Source organism: Paramacrobiotus metropolitanus, unplaced genomic scaffold (assembly GCF_019649055.1).
Source record: "Paramacrobiotus metropolitanus isolate TYO unplaced genomic scaffold, Prichtersi_v1.0 Parri_scaffold0000039, whole genome shotgun sequence".
NCBI classification, from domain to species: Eukaryota; Metazoa; Tardigrada; class Eutardigrada; order Parachela; family Macrobiotidae; genus Paramacrobiotus; species Paramacrobiotus metropolitanus.
Window position 1 is genome coordinate 686358 of NW_026570259.1, and position 18294 is coordinate 704651.

At 41.4% G+C, this 18294-nt stretch overlaps 4 protein-coding genes and 1 non-coding gene across 8 annotated transcripts; 2 read left to right on the plus strand and 3 right to left on the minus strand.

Moving 5' to 3' along the window:
• Window positions 1–607: 607 nt before the first annotated feature.
• Window positions 608–5010, plus strand: LOC129590100 (follistatin-like). The gene is made up of 5 exons (XM_055485106.1): window positions 608–915; window positions 3255–3446; window positions 3507–3725; window positions 3903–4124; window positions 4319–5010. The coding sequence occupies exons 1-5, from the start codon at window positions 843–845 to the stop codon at window positions 4567–4569; spliced, it is 957 nt and encodes a 318-aa protein (XP_055341081.1). The 5' UTR covers window positions 608–842; the 3' UTR covers window positions 4570–5010.
• Window positions 5011–5701: 691 nt separating this feature from the next.
• On the minus strand, window positions 5702–5774 carry Trnat-ugu (transfer RNA threonine (anticodon UGU)). Its single transcript has one exon. It is a non-coding gene; the product is annotated as a tRNA-Thr (tRNA).
• A 672-nt stretch (window positions 5775–6446) lies between these two features.
• Window positions 6447–8612, minus strand: LOC129590101 (chymotrypsin-like elastase family member 2A). Its single transcript, XM_055485107.1, has 5 exons — window positions 8277–8612; window positions 8048–8189; window positions 7550–7967; window positions 6987–7075; window positions 6447–6897 (listed from the first exon to the last, which is right to left on the minus strand). The coding sequence occupies exons 1-5, from the start codon at window positions 8467–8469 to the stop codon at window positions 6804–6806; spliced, it is 936 nt and encodes a 311-aa protein (XP_055341082.1). The 5' UTR covers window positions 8470–8612; the 3' UTR covers window positions 6447–6803.
• A 1608-nt stretch (window positions 8613–10220) lies between these two features.
• On the plus strand, window positions 10221–13028 carry LOC129590223 (bifunctional apoptosis regulator-like). 4 transcript variants are annotated; one of them, XM_055485337.1, is made up of 6 exons: window positions 10277–10373; window positions 10469–10585; window positions 10655–10910; window positions 11227–11327; window positions 11919–12125; window positions 12449–13028. In XM_055485337.1, the coding sequence occupies exons 3-6, from the start codon at window positions 10849–10851 to the stop codon at window positions 12679–12681; spliced, it is 603 nt and encodes a 200-aa protein (XP_055341312.1). In that variant the 5' UTR covers window positions 10277–10373; window positions 10469–10585; window positions 10655–10848; the 3' UTR covers window positions 12682–13028. The 4 variants fall into 4 exon arrangements, with proteins under 4 accessions (XP_055341311.1, XP_055341310.1, XP_055341312.1 ...); XM_055485338.1 differs by having other exon boundaries at window positions 10299–10373; window positions 10510–10585; XM_055485336.1 differs by lacking the exon at window positions 10469–10585 and having other exon boundaries at window positions 10221–10373.
• A 363-nt stretch (window positions 13029–13391) lies between these two features.
• Window positions 13392–17711, minus strand: LOC129590160 (uncharacterized). The gene is made up of 12 exons (XM_055485216.1): window positions 17253–17711; window positions 16777–17178; window positions 16475–16684; window positions 16242–16411; window positions 16014–16161; window positions 15698–15904; window positions 14994–15296; window positions 14577–14717; window positions 14150–14314; window positions 14015–14050; window positions 13788–13952; window positions 13392–13703 (listed from the first exon to the last, which is right to left on the minus strand). The coding sequence occupies exons 1-12, from the start codon at window positions 17629–17631 to the stop codon at window positions 13525–13527; spliced, it is 2505 nt and encodes an 834-aa protein (XP_055341191.1). The 5' UTR covers window positions 17632–17711; the 3' UTR covers window positions 13392–13524.
• Between the last annotated feature and the right edge of the window lie 583 nt (window positions 17712–18294).

The window sequence follows — 18294 nt, forward strand, 5'->3', positions numbered from 1 at the left end:
AGTGCTACCGCGTGGTTGTATTTTTTTGAATTCTGCCGCTCGTGGCACGGCGACTATGCGCAGAGTATTTATCTTTACGAGATCAGTCTATCGTCGGGAAACGCATAGGCAAGCTTAGCGCGAGACTAAACAGTTTCTGGAAAAGACTAATAAGTGAATGAATTCGTACAACTTTTCCGGTTCAGTGTACGTCTGCACAACAAGCGCCACATCTCCATCATAAGCCAATCAGACCACTAGAGCTGCGAAACGGGTTCTGCCTCTGCCGCTCCACCATTGGGTGGTAAAAGAGCGGCCAATAGTGCAATGCAGGGAACAACAACCATTGACGGCCCATTTTTTTTAAAAACGACCGGCTTTCGTGCAGAGCGTATCAGTGCGAAAACACATACAAGAGCACGGAAAAGGCGGAGTCTCATAGCTGTAGCGTGTCCAGTTGTACCTCGTAATTTGAGCGTAAACGCTGAATGTCTACTACTTACACTAAGAAGGAGGAGCTACTTGTTGAGTTGATTAACGCAGTCTTAGACCAGACAGACTGTCCAACGCATCCGAATACATATTGAACCGCGCGAGGCAAAACGAGCAATTATACGATTGTAAGCCATTTCGACATCGGCGTTCTTGCGAAATCTCTCTGGCTGTCTAGACTCAGAAGCGTAAAATTTCCTTCATTCCTTCAAAAGTTTTCGCTTACTGCTCAGACCTAACTATCCAGTTTTTCGCCCTTTATTCCACTTTGCCATTTAGCTTCAGTTTTAGATTGCCAGACACAACATCATAATTGTGTTTAAATATTTAAATTTGACTTTTTGAAAATTCGTATTAAAACTTCGTCAAGGATGGCTCATCCCATAATACTCTCCTGTGTTCTCATAATTTTATCGATATTTGGCCCCGAATCTCTCGTCAGCGGTAAGTTGGAAAAATCAGTCTTTTTCAAGCAGTCTGATGTGTTTGCCGGCTTGATTGCATCAGCGTACACCGCGTGCGCTCGTTTGTGCAACCGTCTTGCTATCCTTTGCAGTTTGCAAGTCACAAGTTGCAAAAAACAGCCGTCATATTTAATTATGTGCACTCATACGCAATAACTGGCCGGCGTGACTGACTGATTCAGCAGTGTTGTAGGGAACCAGACGGCATCTTGTCGCTAGCTTAATTAAATGTCGTAAATTGTTCCCAGCCGGCTCGGATAGGATTAGAGGCGACGCTTTTCCCAGAACTGCATAACAGTTGGCGAATGATTCCTGTCTAAAATTCAAGGTTATTGCCTTCTTGGCGGTAGAACCGCAGTGAATAATCCATTTGGCACCAGATGCCGGTTTTTTAGCGGGAAATTAAAGTCTTACCGTGCGCTTGATGCTGACCAAAAGTGGTAGATGGAAGGATTTTGTGGTAAATATTAAGGCCAGAAATGGCCCAGGGCTTCGTTTGACCTGCGATCGCGAGCGGTCTAAATGATTTAAGTATTTTCTCCGGTTTAGTTTGCGTTACGAGCCCAGACGTTCATACGTAGACAGCCACATTAAAGATTAACGGCCGGTTTATTTTCAAGATATTTTCAGAAAGCGATTACCGATAAGCCGAAGCAGTGCTGTTACAGCTTTTAATGGTGTCGATACATCCAGAAATTTTAAAAAAAAGTTAAATTCCAGTAGTTTCTGTAAAAATTTCGGATTTACATAGAAAATGTTCATCGTTCTCAGGGCGGCCGGTTTTTAATTATGACGTTAGTGACATCGTGGCAAATAATGATATATGCAAAATGCAACGAATTCGTGGTGCATTTTTTACAACAAGTTATTGTTTACTGTGGTTATAACTATTTACTGTCCATATGACGGTACTGTATATTCACATCCATAAAACAGTAATTTCTGCTGAAACGGCGACGAAGTTGAGCGGTTATTATGACTGAGACTGTATAACAGTATTTGAAATTTTTGCCAACGGTTATTGCATCAGGAAATTAAATGAAGAGTAGACAGTTTGGATTGCTTCAGTTCTGAGTCATAGCTATTGAAATCCGTATGAAATGACCGTTAGTTAAAAGTGCTGTGTAAAAGAGTCTGAAGTGGGAAAGGGAATGAATGAGTGTATTATCTGCCGAGAAACAACGGTGCCCGTCCCTACACATATTGACCATTCTGTCTGCCCGAGTAAATGGCGCTGTCGGGGTCAAAAGTAATTAACACGTCCATTCAGAAATTGCTGTTACTATCGTAAGCCGTAGATTAGCAACTTGTAGCCAGCCAGACATGCGGCAGGTTCCAGACATCGTTTACAGTACTCTCATTCTTGCTACAGTACCAGTCTTATCTGCCGACTGCTGTTTGCTTTTGTCTGCGGACGTCGTTGTTAGATATCACACGCCAACTGAAACGAAGATATTGCAAAATATAAAATTAATTGTTTTGGGAGTTAAGTTAACAGTTCGAAACCTCATTAAATATCATGCCTGTTGTGGTTTTATTTGTTATATTATACTAGCACAGTAGTACTCGCAGACATCAACCTTCGCCATAATAGTCTAATTCCAAAACACACATTTTTATAACATGTTTGCCATTTCCGCTAAACCTTCCCGAGCACATACAGTTCGTCCTGATTAAATGGTTACGCAGTTTGGAGATTATTTGCAATTATTATTGCCGGTTCCGGAATACTCTTTGTTGTTACATCATTGTTTGGTGAGACGACGGTTTTTGCAATAGGAACTCGCTTGTGACTTATGATCACTGATTTATGGTTCACCGCGGTTTTATTGTGTACACAATATGACAGTAAGAATTCAGTATTCGAGTATCTTTTATGCTTAATTAATTTGTCACAATTTTAGGCGTGACGCGAACAGGATATTCTCAAAATGAGTATATTCATACTTCATTTCACTTCTACGAGAGACAAACACTGGGTGATGTCGGTCGAAGCAGTTTTTCTGAACTTCCAAGCCAAAGACATATAAATAAACATAGGAATAAAGGCAGATACGAGTAATACCAGCACCGCATGTTATCGAAGATAAAAATGACGAAATAACTATACTTTCCCACAGTAGGCAGTGTAGTGACGGAGCAGCCGGCATTTTGCCGGACTGCAGATTTGTGATCTAATTATAAACGCAGACTGCGTCTGTTGGTGGGAATAAGACGGCAACATTCCCTGACATGCCTTGCGGTGTATGAGAACCAGCCGGTTCAACGATACAGAACTTTGTAAACAAGTTTGACAATAATGCTGTCTGCTCTAAATAGGTGGCGTGTGCTGGTCTGCGGTGACAGCCAACGGTCGCTGTAAGGATCTCGTGCAGAGCTCCGTCTCCAAGGAATACTGTTGCCAATTGGCCGGCGGCCTGGCTGCCTGGACCGAAGAGGACTATGATAACGGTCAGGCATTTTTCTGGCACGCGTTAGGAGGCGGCGCACCCAACTGTAAAACATGTTCGGGTAAGCTTCTTCGCCGCAATCAACAGAGAACTGTGATTTGGTCAACACACTCTTTTGCAGATTCATGTAATAATATCAAATGCCCAGACGACGAAGTATGCAGCATGAAAAATGGACAGCCGGTGTGCGGTTGCCCGCTCCACTGTCCTGCACCAGGGCCTGGTACTAAAGCCATTTGCGGATCTACAGGACAAACTTTCAAATCCGAATGCCATTTAAAAAGATACAATTGTCGGAAGCAGACGAAGATCTGGGCAGACTATGAAGGTCACTGCCAAAGTAAGTTACTAAATATTTCTCCAGAACTCCGGAGTGTACGGCTGACATTTTAATATACCCATGCGGTATACTGTGTAACAACAATTAATAATAATTTATTCAATCATGAAGAATTTATGTTGGACCGATGATACAGCAAAAGCGCTAGTGGTCCGGACTTAATTTGTTATGTAACAGGTTCATGCGATACGGTGAAATGCAAGGCAGACCAGCACTGCATACTAGATAAAGAGCACACTCCCCACTGCGTCCGCTGCCAGTCGCGTTGTCTTCCCCTCAAAACAAACCCTGTCTGCGGAACCGATGCAGTTACTTACGATTCACTTTGCCATCTGCATAAGTTTGCCTGTGAGAATAAGGAGAAAAATGTCAAATACGCACACCGAGGAGGTTGTGATGGTAAGTAACCACAGTAGTCCGTAGGTATAGCATTAAACTTTTGCAACGTAAATCTTGTTGTAACGGATATATTGTCGCCATTTTTGGTATATACATATCGTATGGATATATCTATATACCGTATATATATACGGTATTATCATTTTATAACACACAACAAAATTTAAATACTTACTCTACGGTGTTCTTTTTAGCGTCGACAACTTGCGCGAACGCCAGATGCAGCGCAGACGAGACTTGTATCCTGGACAGTATAACACGGACGCCGCGCTGTGTGCGTTGTGATTTGAATTGCTCAAACAGCACGGAGAGTCCCGTATGTGGGTCGGATGGCATCACCTACACGAACTGGTGCCAGCTAAGAGCTAATTCGTGTGTTTTTGGCGTCCTTATCCACGTGGACAGGATAGGATCGTGCAATGACAACCAGACTGCGATTAGATGATTACATCTGCACCGGTTATAATTAAGCGCTGAAGGTTGCTTTTTGTCCAAGTTCCTCAACGGTTCTTCCTGGCACAGTATGCTGACCAAACAGTCCGATCCCCGAGCTCAACGGCACAGGCAGAGAGTGTGGAGAAGATTAATTTAAGCTGTTTGAACTATGACTAAATTATTCTAAATTAAGTTTATTTATTTCTCCGAATTTTGCAGTTAGAAATGGTAGCTAGCGTTGGGCCGTTGGCTATACATGGAGGGCCTCGTAGTGGTGGCAGCTAGTTTTTGTACATAGCGGGTTCAGGTGCTGATTGTGGTACGAATGTCTGAAACGGTGGTATAATTGCCAGTGTGGCGATTTTGTACAGTTTCTTGTTGGATTATTGCTTAAGAATTATGGTTGTTACATGGGCATTTTCCACCAGTTATTGTGGCTCATACGAGCGCTCGCACAATCAATAAAATGATTATGCTTACAGCAAAAGCAACCAGTTAGTTTACCACTTTCTTGCTAAAGTAATACAATTAATGTGGAAACATAAATTTGTTGCCGGTAATTAGGATAGGGACTATAAACCACATACTCTGTTGTCTCTTTAGCATGAGAATACTCTGTATGTGCTATGTGGTAACTTCAAATTTTATAATTCCTAATTATCGTGCCTCGTTGCCGAAATGCTTTCCGAATGATATTTTTAGGTACTTACCTGGTATCATGCAAATACTGAAACACAGCACAGCTTTCATCCAAGCACAATATAACGTTAAATAAATACCGGTAGTAATGAGCACAGTACATTTTACCGTGCATACGTACCTATAATGGCATAATTATTAAACCTTCATTTAAACATGGGTTAAAAACGAATTAGGAAAACAAAAGCTCATTAAACATTTCGGCTTTCTCCACGGTGCCAATGACAGAAAACGCATTATACCGCTGTATTACTATAGACAGCCGCTGACGTAAAAATTCATGTGAGCGCGCATTCATTATTAAACCATGCACTGAACATACAAAGTGAATCCAGCAAAAAAAAGGAGGCAATAGTCACAGGCGTCCGCTGGCGTCGCAAGATTACGCGCATTACACTTAAAAGAAACGTTAAACGACGCGACAAAAATAATCGAAAAACAGTAGCCCCTGCTGGGAGTTGAACCCAGGACCCTCAGTTTACAAGACTGATGCTCTAACCGCTGAGCCACAGAGGCGAGCGGTAGATGAGAAGATAACGAATCTGCCATAAGTCTATCGTTTTTTCTAAGTCCGAAGATCGCTTTGTTATGTTCGCTGTTCTGTTGTTCACTCTATGAAAATAACGCCGGTTGAGTGATTTTTAAACACAGTCAACAACTGCACCGGTATTGTAAATGCGCACACAATCTGACATTGTGAATTGGTGAACAGAAAGTAGGCACAGTAACGGTAGATAAGGTTTACCTGTACCCCATATTATACTGTACGTGCAGTAAATACGAGTACCTTGTATAATTATTTAACATAATATCTTTTATAAATTATTATACGTACGAGTATATAAAATTGTTGATATTAGTGATTTTGGTTGTTTTTTAATTCTTGATTATGCAATGCCGGCAGTAGTGATATAACTTATGACTATTGTCTCGCGGTGTAAACAAATTAAAAGATTGGTTTTGATACTATTATATACTAGTACATAATATCTAAATACAAGTACGTTTAGATATACTGTTTGATTAAATATTATTATATCTATATAGATAAACATGGTAGTGTACAGTACACCTTGATAGAAGCACAGTTTTTGGTAGTATTCAGTGTGCATAAAGAGAATCTACAAGTGTAAGACCGGCTTGCTATTTTGAATTTCTCTCCACATAAAGTATCCTTCAGCAGGATACAAGTAATAAAATTTATTGTGACTGATTTTGAAATCTGTAATACCGGCCTGCAGAATACCAAACAAATATTAAACTAAAAATAAAATTTGTCGGAAAAATAATCCATCAATGGCATTGCCGTCTCACAGATGTACATATACATATTTGAAGCATAGCACTCAGCAATTAGAGTGCAGAATGAAATTACTAGTATCTGATATATTTTCGAAGCGAAAACTCTGAACGCTTTGGTCTGGAATGATTGACAAAATTAGCTGGGAACTCCCTAAAATAAATAAATTAACTTTGTGTAAGAGTCTTGAACAGGTTCCTCGGAGAGGGTATCACGACAGTATCATCTGTCCATGCCATCCGGAATCAAGATGTGATTGTGGAGCCAGTGGTCTTCTCGATCCAACTGAGATAGTGAGACACCCTTGTATATACTGCCGGTTTTCCCGGAAAACCACACCTGCAAATGTTTTTATTTTGAATCTACTCCTCCAATGCAGTTCAAAATCCATCTCCAGTATTTGACTGTAGTTATCAGTCCGAAGTTACCCTTGGCTCCAACCGAAACTGACAAGTCCTTGCAGCACCCATTGCTTCCCGTTCGGGTGCTGACACACCAGAGGGCCTCCGCTGTCGCCCTACAGGAGACGGCAAAAAAAGTGTATGGGGACAATGTAAAACAGGCATGGGAACGATTTAGGGAACGCAGGCATGGGAACGAATATATTTTGAGAGAACGGTTTACATTATAGCCGCTGGGAATAATGGCAATGCAATATTTTCGCACAGTATGCCGAAAGCAGATGTATGTACTGCATTGTTACAAAACGTTAATTACTACAGTAGCTGTACATTGTACAAGTACTTTAATATAACTAGGCGGTCGTCGCAAAGTTTTTGCTTGTGAAGGAAAGGAAGGATTCACTAATTTGACGTTTTGCACGAGAATTTATTAATGGCCGTATTGAGTCAAACATGCACGTTTAACTGCTATTGTACAAAACTGATCGTAATACTGAAGCTCTCCTTTCCATATAGATATAATAATACGATCTTAAGTAAGATGAACTTGTTTCGAATATTAAAAACTCCTATGCGACACGAGACCTTACCCTACAAGCGTCCGTTTGACCTTCTGGATATCCGGCGCATATATTGGTATTCCTAACGCCACTGCCCCAGAAGAACGGCGACTGACATATGCCTCGGCCGATAACTCGCACCTTTCCTTCTTTAAGTACACTGCTAAACGGCGGCTTTCCTGGCCCGGTATTTCCCCAGCCAGTCACGAAGCACGACGTACCGGCAGGCGGGTCATCGTTCGCAGACGGAAGACAAACAGGAAGGACATTCTCCCGGAACTTAATTGGTCTCGAGAGACGCAGTATGGCAATGTCGTTCAAGTAGTTTGCCAACTTGTTGTATTTCTCATGAATACGTGCACGTAAGACGGGAATATCTTCGGCACCGTCGTCCACACGATTCGCACTGTGTTCCCCGATGCGAACGACGTACGGCATATTCAAACCCCTACATTAACAAAATAAAAACTGAATAGCCGTATGCTGTAAGCAGTTTTGTAAGGGTTCGCTATGCACATTAAAACTCACGGTTCCAAACAATGGGCTGCGGTGATGATGTAAATGTCAGAAAGAATACTGCCGCCACACATCCACATGATCTGCCGGTTAGGAGCACGGATTCCTAGCCGGATTTGCCATGGCCAGCTTCCTGCGACCGCCTCCGAGCCTCCTGCACATTATATACCAAATGACAATCAAATCGTGTAAAATCGTTCTGGATTTTCTGGTACATTAGTTGCTCTTCTGATCGGCCTACCGATAAGCTTCGAGAAGTGCGCGGACGCATCCTCAGCTTCGATGAGATGCTGATAGGTTCGCGTGAGTCCACAGCGAGATATTTCTTGATCAGTCGCTTGTGCAAGCGCTGGTTGGAGGGAACACAATACAAAACAACAGGTTACGAAATTTAATACTCGCAGTATCAACAGGGACTGTTCGTGGAAGGTCATTGTGACAGTATGAAGCTCGCGCAAGGATAAAAAATTGCAGTATTCAAGTATAGACTTTATCCGCGCCGCCACTATTTTAAATACTGTCAATACTAAGATGCAGTTCTGCGACCCAGTGCTTCCTTTAGCAGTATGCTTATATTTATTTCGACAAAAGATTTCCGTACATCATCATGGTGTTTACACAGACTGTTAACTGTTTGTACTCTACGGCTACTCCGTGGGTTTGTATCTTCGTACATTAGCCGCCGTCTTCCTTAAAATGATTCACACGGTATCTCGCATCTATATAGTTGTACAGTAAATGCATACATGTGATGCAGCACTTTATGCACGGTAGAATAATTTACCACTAATTTTTGCAATCTTGCAGTGGTTTTATCGTTAGTACACACAGTCCATATCCATGATCATGAGTTACAAGGAAGTCAGCGCGGACACACCGGCCACGGACGTTGTCGCCTGGAAGGGAATACTTACGGTGCTTAACCTTATCTTAAATCTAATGTTAATTTGTACTATAATATCTAAAACGTACACAAAACATAGTCCATTTCTTAATAGTACTATGGAAAAATTAAAGCACTTTTTAAAGCAATAATTATGGTCACGTCGGCCCTCCTGATTCGTAATGTGAACAAATTAACGCCCATCATATTATAAATAGCGTGAACGTATCAGAATAATTTGATTATTTTATTTTAAGTTGGCTGAAATAACATATTTGTGTGTAATTGTAAAATAACCTGCAGCTAAATTTTTTTGGATATTTTGATCATTGCTGGAGCCATCGCTGCGGCAGCAAATAAACTTAACACATCGAGGGTAACGTCGCGCACATCGAGCAGTAAATGACCTATTCTCGCTCAACACAATTGTTTACCGCTGCTAACCGAGACGGAAGTGCATGTCACATATACTTCTTATAACGTAAATGTATCAATACCCGTATATGCCCTGTATGCCAAGGAATCTTTGCAAGGCAAGCAAAAAATAATTGTTTAGTTTGTCAGTAGATCGGCCATTTGAAATCATCATACCGGTACCGTATATCGGTGGATAAGTGTGGACTGTGTGGTACAAGTTGTATTTGTACAATAGTTGTGCTCGATGTATGGGTTTTCAAGGATTTGAAGTTCAGGGAAACAAATCAGTAACAATTTGTTTACAAACGGTATCAAACTTTTTAATGCAAAGGCAGCATATGTAAATCAGGCTGAATTACTGTGTTAACTAATGTGATAGCTTATTTTCATATAAAGCGACATGGCGATGGAATTGGCATGGAAAACGTTCGAAAGGCCTGTCAAGCTCTAACTCCAGTTTAAACTAAATCATATTACAGCAAGTGTACTGAATAATTATTTTACTTGTTGGTTTTCTGTTGCTAAAATTTAAATCGAAAATCTGAAACTGGCATATTCCTCCTGCTGCACAGTTTGTCCCTTTCGATCCCAGCATGTAAATTGATTGTGCAGACTGTAGACGCCACTGTGAGGCGCGATTCTTGAGAATTCCAGCTTTCATACCCTCCAAGTGCTGATATAAAATTAAATCTATAAAAACTTTATAAAATTGAACTGGACAACGTATCTGCAGCTCGTACAGATATTTTAACAGTCTAGATACGTAATAATTTATGAATAACCGTTTGAGTCAAACGGTTTGACTAATAACTTGCAAGTCCTACTTCCGGTGGCTCTGTCTGCAGCTGGCCTCCTTGAAGTGGCAGTTTCGACCATCCGAGTTGGAGCTGCTCCGTTGGAGTTGGCCACATGTATCGTGCGTTGACGTGATTGAGAAATATCTATACTTCTATACCTATAATTATGAAAGTTTTGGTTTTCTCTGTTTCTCTCTTTTACGATTATTTTATCATTAATTTTGTCTTTCAGATTTCTCAAGTAAGTTAAAACTGAGAGCACAGCCACATAATCAGGTCTTACCTATTCTTTTAGTTGTTATTTGTTGTGAATGCTAGCATTTTCCGTTCTTCCAGTTCTCACCAGTTCCAGTTTGCGAACATACTGTATACTCTAGATATTGTCACGAGTTTAGAGCTTTTCGACCCAGGATTCAATAATCTGATCTTTTGTGCTTTTATGATTTATCGGAGGTTTGTCATTATGATGAATGTAACTTGAAATTCAGTCATAGTATAAAGTTCTGACCTTCTACTTTCTAGGGTTCTGTAACAGGCGGATTTAATCAGATCTTAGAGTTTAGACGTTCTGCGTCCTGCGATCTGTGATTCAGTTCGGTTTTTGGTGGAATCGGTTCTGTCGGAGAAAATTATTTCTGTTAAACTTTGACCGTTTATCTTGCGTTTGAGAATAAGGCTGAATCCTCGTTACTCCCCATCTTGTGTTCCCGTGCAAAATGCCAGCGAATATTGTGGACAAAAATCCAAAAAGTCGAAAACGAACACTGAAATACTATTTGTAAGTAAAAACTATAAATTGTTATTAACTTTATTTGCAAAATAAGCCAAATTGCTTAACAATGTCTGAAATAAACTTTATTTTTTAATTTTCGGTTATCTGTTAGATTTGGCTTTAGTCGTCTTTACAGCTTTACTGTTCTTATCAGATTCTGTAATTTAGCAAGAAATACAACTTGTAATTGACGTGAACGCTGACTGTTTGCACTTGTAATCTGTATGGTCTGAACGGGTAAACTGTAAACAGTACTGACATCACCAAATGTTCGTTATTTACAGCATAATTAGTGTTTCTGCTGTCGTTTTGCTTGACACAGTGGCAAGATTTGGAGTAAAAATCAGCAGGACAATCGCTTGAATTCCCATGGTCAGTCAGGTCTCGGAAGCAGTCTGAACGCCGCGGCGGAAAACCTTGCAGGTATGGTTCGTTTCGTAGATTTTGCTGCTGTAAACAGTAAACAATAGAAAAGAGAAATTTAAAAATTTTATTTTACGAAATTTAAAAATTTTATTTTTGCAGATTTGTTTTTTCAGGTTTACGAAAATAGACGAGGTCGCACACTTAATAAATAAATCTGACGGCCTCGTGCTTATCATCTTATTTGTGAGTGAGTTTGTATTTATTTTCTAGACATACATTTTTATTCTTTTTATGCATCAATGAATTATTGAACATTGTATGTTGAAAGGCTTTTTGTTGGAGCGTAATCGTGCGTATTTTCCACTTTACAAGTTTACCGAGGATTTTAAGATTGCAGCCTGAAGGAGTTGAAACACAATAATCGTACAAAAGCTTGCAATAAACAATAAATACTGGTATTGCTATATGTTGATTGTTGTATAATCCGGTTAATTAGACCCATAAACAGCTAACAATAAATTTCTTCGTGTATGAGTTTCCCGCCATTGACAACGCGTGCCTCTCAATCCAAACATTTGGTGATAGACTGGTAGTTTATGCTGGAAAATCTTGATTTAGATTTGTTTTTGATGATTTGTTTTCTTGCAGACAATGCTCTTCGAGACCGGTACGAAGAGAAGCTGGCACGCGAGCGAGTGCGCCAGAGCCTGGAATGTCCTATCTGCACGGACATCTTCCTGGATCCCGTGAATCTTTCCTGTGGACACACGTTTTGTCTGCACTGTTTGGCCAATGACTACGTACGACGCGATAAAGCCAATTTGGTCTGCTGTATTTGTCGTGATTCCTCCAGCAGTAAGTGTTTCCCGTTTCAGTTTTTTTTCGTTCGACAATGTTTAAATTAGGTAATAAAATTTGGTAGCTAATTTAAATTAGGTGTTAGTTAATAACTGTTATTTAATGTTAAATAAAAAATAAACATGTCTTTTTTGAAATTTATTCTGTACTTCATTTAGTATCTTAGACCTGTAAATGCGCTTCGGTCTTTGGTGTGGAATTTTGTATTTTTTTCTTTTCCGATTCAAATTGATTTTGATGTTTTAGAATGTTTTAGCATATGATACTGAAGAAGCTTTATTACTGCCGCTCTCTCGCCGCTTAGCCAACGTGTTTTGCAGAGAATGTTATAATTTCACGAACTTTGAGGGACGTTGTGGAAGGCGCGTTTCCGGATGAGGAACGTCATCGGCGGGAAACTCTAACCTTGTCCGATCGGCAGGCCCTTACGAAGCTGATGGCTGATCAGAACAAAACACAAGATACTTTGAAAATGGAGCGCTTCTTCCTGCAGGCTCGCTACGGATTGCTGGCTTGTGCTGTTTTTATTTTGTGGTTTTTTTATTGGGATTAGGCGATGCTATATTGGTGCTGGTCCACTTTGGAAATGGGTCTGAATTCCGGCTTTTTGCTCTGATATGATTGTGATAGTTGTCAAGTACGATGGGACTGTGAAATATGTGTGTTTGGGAGTTAGAACACTGACAGTGTGGAAATGCCATGGAATTGTACGATTTTATAATGCTTTGTGTTAGTAATATGCAATCACCGCTGTTGTTGATTAGTGCTCTAGATAATATTACAATCGGATCTGCATTGATTTTAAATTAATGCCGTTTTTGTCAATGTTTCTTCTGGAGTATATGAAAAACAAATGGAATAACATTGAATTACTGGTTATAACGCGTACTGTATATTAAAAATGCCGGTGATATTAAAAATAAATAGATACTTTGTACATGATACGCCGCTACTTTTATGGTTAGGCAAGCGAGTAAATTTTTTCGACTCAGTGAACGCAGTCCGAAAACTGATGGGTGAGAAAACGGAATTTGAAGTTTGTAAAATTTTGCAAATATACTGTAGTTAAAGTGCCCAAAATCAAAATTCTTTGAGCGAAAATTACAGAAGGATGAGGACAGCTAGTTCCGAGATGGTGTAATCTTACCGAAACTTCCAAGGGCTAATTACAAGGGCTTTGGCCGCTTGGCCCATAAAATACAGTGGGTTAGGGTTGTTCTTAAACTTAACTTAAACTTGCTCTTGTAGAATTTTTTTGCGCGCCAACATGAGGTTTAACATAGCTGCAGCTGGACGATTTTACCACTTGCAGACTTTTTTGGTTTTTGCAGTTGCAATTGCAGTTTGGTTACGAATAATTAAGAATAATTATGGACAGCAATCTGTACAGTAACCTCTAAAGCTTTCTCATCTGAAACCGTCGTACGAAGCAGTTGTACACCTGTGTGATTGTACGGGCATCGTATCGGTCGCTGCATCCTGCCAATTCGTACCATACACAGGATGCCACCTTCTCGAAGATATCACATTCGACCCTAGCGACATCCGGCATGGCCGAAGCCTGGCTTCGAACGTCTGAAGAAAACGTAAGTAGCAGAAATCTTACTAGCAAAGGTCACACAATAACAGATGCACAACTAATTGTAACATGTAACGTACCGGCCAGGAGGTCGTTTACTTCGCCCTCGAGTGTACTAGCCACAGCGATACGCAGCTGCATTTGCCCTGGTGACCTGGCTACAGGACTGTAGCAAGTATGGTCCCATGAATCAGCGCTCCATGATTTTAGTATTGTGCAAGTGTATTTGTACTGGTCACCACGAACTGCAAAATTACAGGATTGGTTGAACAAGATTATACGTACGGTAGCAGCACTGATGACTCACATAGACCAATACTGTCGCATTCCTGCATCGTTGACGCTGAAATGCAATGATTAGTTTTATAATATGTATACGACATAACTGTACGTAACGGTCCGCAAATAAAGAATTGCGCTTATCGTCGTGGGTATGCTGTACCTTTCGCACTAAAGGAAACCGCCTGTAATCCGCAACTGGTGATCCTCCCGAACGGCTCCAGTACATCTTTTCGGCAATAGCTTACATTGTAGACTTTGCAGAATTCATTGCCATAGAGAATCAGACACTCAGCATGCCCAATTGGGAAGTTTTTTAACATGTTTCCTGGAAGGCAGTATAGGAACAACAATTTGTTAAAACAGAACTGCAGTCTCGCGCGTTTAAGTTGTTGGCTTTAATAATTCCAAAAGCTGATTTGTTCTTTACAAAAACTGAACTATTATTAATTATATTCAAGTCTTGCAACAAACCGTTACCCTAACCGCCGTAACCGCAAAGTATTTATTTCGAAACTAGATAACTGACGTGAACAACTGCCTTCATGTACGAGTATAACACCACTGTTGCTTTTGAACGGCCTTATCACCTGCGGTGCGTTTGGGTGGAGTCGTTGAATCTACTGTGGCTTTGCTGGCGGTTGCGGAGCCACTAGTGCCCATAACAGAATACTTAAAACATCCGCCAATTTCTTTTTGATCGCCATCCTTTCCAAACACGCAGCTTTTAACTGTAAAACACAAGCGCTAACATATACGTAGTTTATTGAGATCCAGAGCCTCTGCATTGGAGGTGTCTGATTACTGAGGCAAAACTTCAAGCATCGTAAGCCATTGCAAAACAGGAGCAACTGATCTAGGTACCCACTTGTCAGACTTTAAATGATTTTAAGACAGATACAGGTTTATTAGTTTTACGAGTGGAATCCTGATGCCATTAGTTCAATTAACAAAGAATGGGGGATTATCGTTCTGTGGACAGGGTGGAAGCCGAGAAGAAGATGTACCTCTGTTCGCGCATCTGACTGCCTCCTGATTGGCAGCATTCTGCTCCGCAATCGTCTTAATCACTGGAGTACGATGGCGTAATGATCTGGTCGAGGAAGCCGTAGCAGGCACCAGAATTTCAGTTGTGGAAACCGGAACCGCGGGTGTACTGGCAGAATCCACGTCGTCAGGTTGTCCCGGGTCCGCCTGGAGTGGATTAGATTCAGCGCCGGTCTCTCTGGGTTCTGTCATCATAGAAGACGGCGGCGACGCGGCAGCACTGTTCTGGGCAAAAGATTCAATTACTCCAATCGGAGCGACAGCTGCAAAAAGGAAACAACTTCATAATAATTCTGGTGATGCAGTTTTTCGTGATGTGAAGTGCCTCTCTGAACTGAGCAACCGAGCGGGACATCATTTAACCGGCACGACACGGCACCGCACATTAATTAATGTTACAGCGAAGTAGAGAGGATAGACTTGACTATGGCCGTATATTCAGCAGTAGCTGATGACCAAAGTGCTGATGTAGTTGAAGTCACGTACTATCAATTTGGTACTTGACCAATGGCCGCACTGAAGAAGCCGTAGAAGTGGCCCCTGGCATCAACGGTTACAGTTCATGCGTTAGAGGTACAGTACTTCTTTCAACAATAACGCACCGTTACGCTGTTACAGCGGTTGCTCAGTTTTAAAAGGGTTTAGTGTACTGATTACTAGGTACATTGCAAAGGATCGCTGGATCCCGTTTTCTTTCCCCGCCAGGGCAATCCACCAGAGCACTGGTCAAAGGCCGCTGGCTTGCTTGGATCACAGATCGCTACTCCTGAACACTCAAAAATTTTCCCCGTTTTTGAGAAAGTACAAATCGCCGAAATACGATGACGGGGGCGGAAGGTAGAATTGGGAAGCAATCCAGGAGCAATAATTCCTAAGCCATAAAAATTTAGGCCTTGGCAAGTACTGTGTATGGCACTGTATTAAGCACCATAAAATTTTATTACTAGTACGCAATCAGCTAACGGTTGTTTTCTACATACCGTCGTTGGCTGTCCATTGAAAGTTAGAAACTCCCGATTTATTGCATACACGGTGCATAATTTTCATCTTATTTTCAAGGTCCAGTACTTCTGGGTCATAAGAGCACTGGTCGTCGCATATGGCATGGAAGTCGTTGTAGAACGTGCACTGCGATACCATGCAGACTTCATATAACTATGTAGCCATTACCAGTCCTCAATATTTTATTGAGGATGTGCAAACTAAACCTGAATTGTATCCGGATCACTGTCTGATTGAATTGTCTGCTGTGTCGTTCGCTGACGCTCCACAGTATTAGCCGCCACATCCAACGGACCATCCCTTCTGGGGGCATCCCTTCGCGAACGGCCGATTCCGCCTGCTGGAGGAGATTTGATGACGCCTTTGATTATCGCCGCTGAAAAAGAATTCTGTTTAAAACCATTTCCTAAGAAAAATCAATCTATGGTCATCGGGGTACCATCACGTAATGGATCTCCTTCGGTTGCTTTTCCAGACCATCTTTTTCCACCTTGACACACGGGTTTCGTGTTTGACGCAGTCACCTCTGAGCACATGATGCTTTCAACACAGGAGAAGGTACGATTCCGCCAAAACGTGCAGGCAGCAATAATGCGCTCTTTGCCACCCGCTTTAATAAGTCTTGGTCGCAACCAGTTTGCCAAAATTCCTGTAAATGTTTCCGACGATCAGAGCCAAAAGTTCTGATTTCGTACATAGTGATTTAGGTAATACGAGTATTATAAGATTAAAATTATCTACCGTCATTAACGTCCCAGGAGTGGATAACAGGAGCTTGATTCTCCACACACTGCCGCATCGTAATGGTGCTGTCCGAAGTCGTGTCAACGGCATATTCGAATTCATCTGCGGTACACACTTTCCAGCAATTGGCTAAGCCGTTGTCGAAAAACTGGCACTGTACAATGTTGGGATCGATTGTTCCTGATAAGGATGAACCAACAGGTTGCTGATTGGCACTAAGAGAGCTAGAATCAGTGGATGATGATACGGTTGGCATTGTTGATGCCGCATTTTGCAGAGGATTTTTCTTTAGGTCGGTGTTTTTCCTTGTATCTTTCGGTGGTCTAGTATCTTTATGAAGTGGAGTTGTGACCACGTTGGTCTTCGCGCCACCATCATCATCCGTTACTTCGACGTAATCTGCAATGTATAACACTTTACTGGTTTCGTATAATTATGCGTTCAAGGGACTGTTTTTACGTAATATCAAGTACCCTCGGATTCTGTGGGCGGTACGGTTGGTGGAGGCGGTTCAGTCGGCTTCGCTGCAGCGGGTTGCCGCCGTTTTTGGTTCATCACTCCTGCCGGATTTTCTGAGCTGTCACTGTCTATCACGCCAGCAACACATTTCATTGGCCGTCTGCGTCTCTGACCAGCTGGTAGACACAATACCCAGTCCACTTCGATGAAGTTGACATTTCTGATCTGTGGATTACGGCTGGCAATCGCTCTCACGCCGACGCCATACGCTTTGGCAATCTGCGACAAACAGTCGTCCTTCTGGACAACGTATTCTTCTGTCCAATCACTGTTGCAAGTGGTCTGTGCACTGGCGCAGACAGCTGCGCTGATGATCAGCAATGCTATAAACATTTTCAACAACCCACTGTGGCGATGGAGTGGCGTATACCAAGAACCTTGCTAACAGTCCTGTTGGTGATTTTTCGCAGTGCTGAGGACCTTCGGGCCAGTAAGACTTTGTTAAAACCGGTTCCAGCAGCGAGTGCATGCTGATTGGCTTTAGGGTTTTACAAGCGGATTTCTCGTTTCCGTCAGTACATTCGAATGATATGCTCGTGCTTGAAGCAATAAGCAGACGAGACTAAAAGAATACCTAGAAGCAAGTAAATTAACCACTTACACAGGAACAGGATTATTATCACAAAAAGTAAACGATACTAATCTTTACAGCGTTTACAGCATTGTAGCAGAAGTACATATCTGTTAAACATCGTGACAGGAACCAGAAATAAAAATCTATTAATTTTATACCTTCCCACTCATGGTCACTTTTGGTTACTCGCATCGGTGATAGCAGTACTGTATTGGCTTATTGTTGGCAGCAACATGTATTTGTAAACTAAGCTGCATCATATCGCATAAACACACCATAATCTAATGGATTATTGTTAAGTAATTACTTAGCTAATAACTTTGTAGGGGCTGTTTCTCCCTTAGGTTACTGGAGCAAATTTATCCATAGTTGGTATTGTCAAGCCGTTCATGTTCGTTTTACCTTCTACTTGCCAAAACTCT

What these genes read in the sequence shown, in the direction of transcription:
- LOC129590100 (XM_055485106.1), top strand. Translation starts at nt 843, where the DNA reads ATGGCTCATCCCATAATACTCTCCTGTGTTCTCATAATTTTATCGATA. An exon ending in CAACTGTAAAACATGTTCGG is followed by an intron (nt 3,447 to 3,506) that starts GTAAGCTTCTTC and finishes ACTCTTTTGCAG; the next exon opens with ATTCATGTAATAATATCAAA. An exon ending in ACACCGAGGAGGTTGTGATG is followed by an intron (nt 4,125 to 4,318) that starts GTAAGTAACCAC and finishes TGTTCTTTTTAG; the next exon opens with CGTCGACAACTTGCGCGAAC.
- LOC129590160 (XM_055485216.1), bottom strand. Translation starts at nt 17,631, where the DNA reads ATGTTTATAGCATTGCTGATCATCAGCGCAGCTGTCTGCGCCAGTGCA. An exon ending in CTCCTGGGACGTTAATGACG is followed by an intron (nt 16,685 to 16,776) that starts GTAGATAATTTT and finishes AAACATTTACAG; the next exon opens with GAATTTTGGCAAACTGGTTG. An exon ending in ATCCAGCGATCCTTTGCAAT is followed by an intron (nt 15,297 to 15,697) that starts GTACCTAGTAAT and finishes TCCTTTTTGCAG; the next exon opens with CTGTCGCTCCGATTGGAGTA.
- LOC129590101 (XM_055485107.1), bottom strand. Translation starts at nt 8,469, where the DNA reads ATGACCTTCCACGAACAGTCCCTGTTGATACTGCGAGTATTAAATTTC. An exon ending in GCAGCCCATTGTTTGGAACC is followed by an intron (nt 7,968 to 8,047) that starts GTGAGTTTTAAT and finishes TTGTTAATGTAG; the next exon opens with GGGTTTGAATATGCCGTACG. An exon ending in GTCAAACGGACGCTTGTAGG is followed by an intron (nt 7,076 to 7,549) that starts GTAAGGTCTCGT and finishes CGTCTCCTGTAG; the next exon opens with GGCGACAGCGGAGGCCCTCT.
- LOC129590223 (XM_055485336.1), top strand. Translation starts at nt 10,849, where the DNA reads ATGCCAGCGAATATTGTGGACAAAAATCCAAAAAGTCGAAAACGAACA. An exon ending in CGCGGCGGAAAACCTTGCAG is followed by an intron (nt 11,328 to 11,918) that starts GTATGGTTCGTT and finishes GTTTTCTTGCAG; the next exon opens with ACAATGCTCTTCGAGACCGG. An exon ending in TTGTCGTGATTCCTCCAGCA is followed by an intron (nt 12,126 to 12,448) that starts GTAAGTGTTTCC and finishes CGTGTTTTGCAG; the next exon opens with AGAATGTTATAATTTCACGA.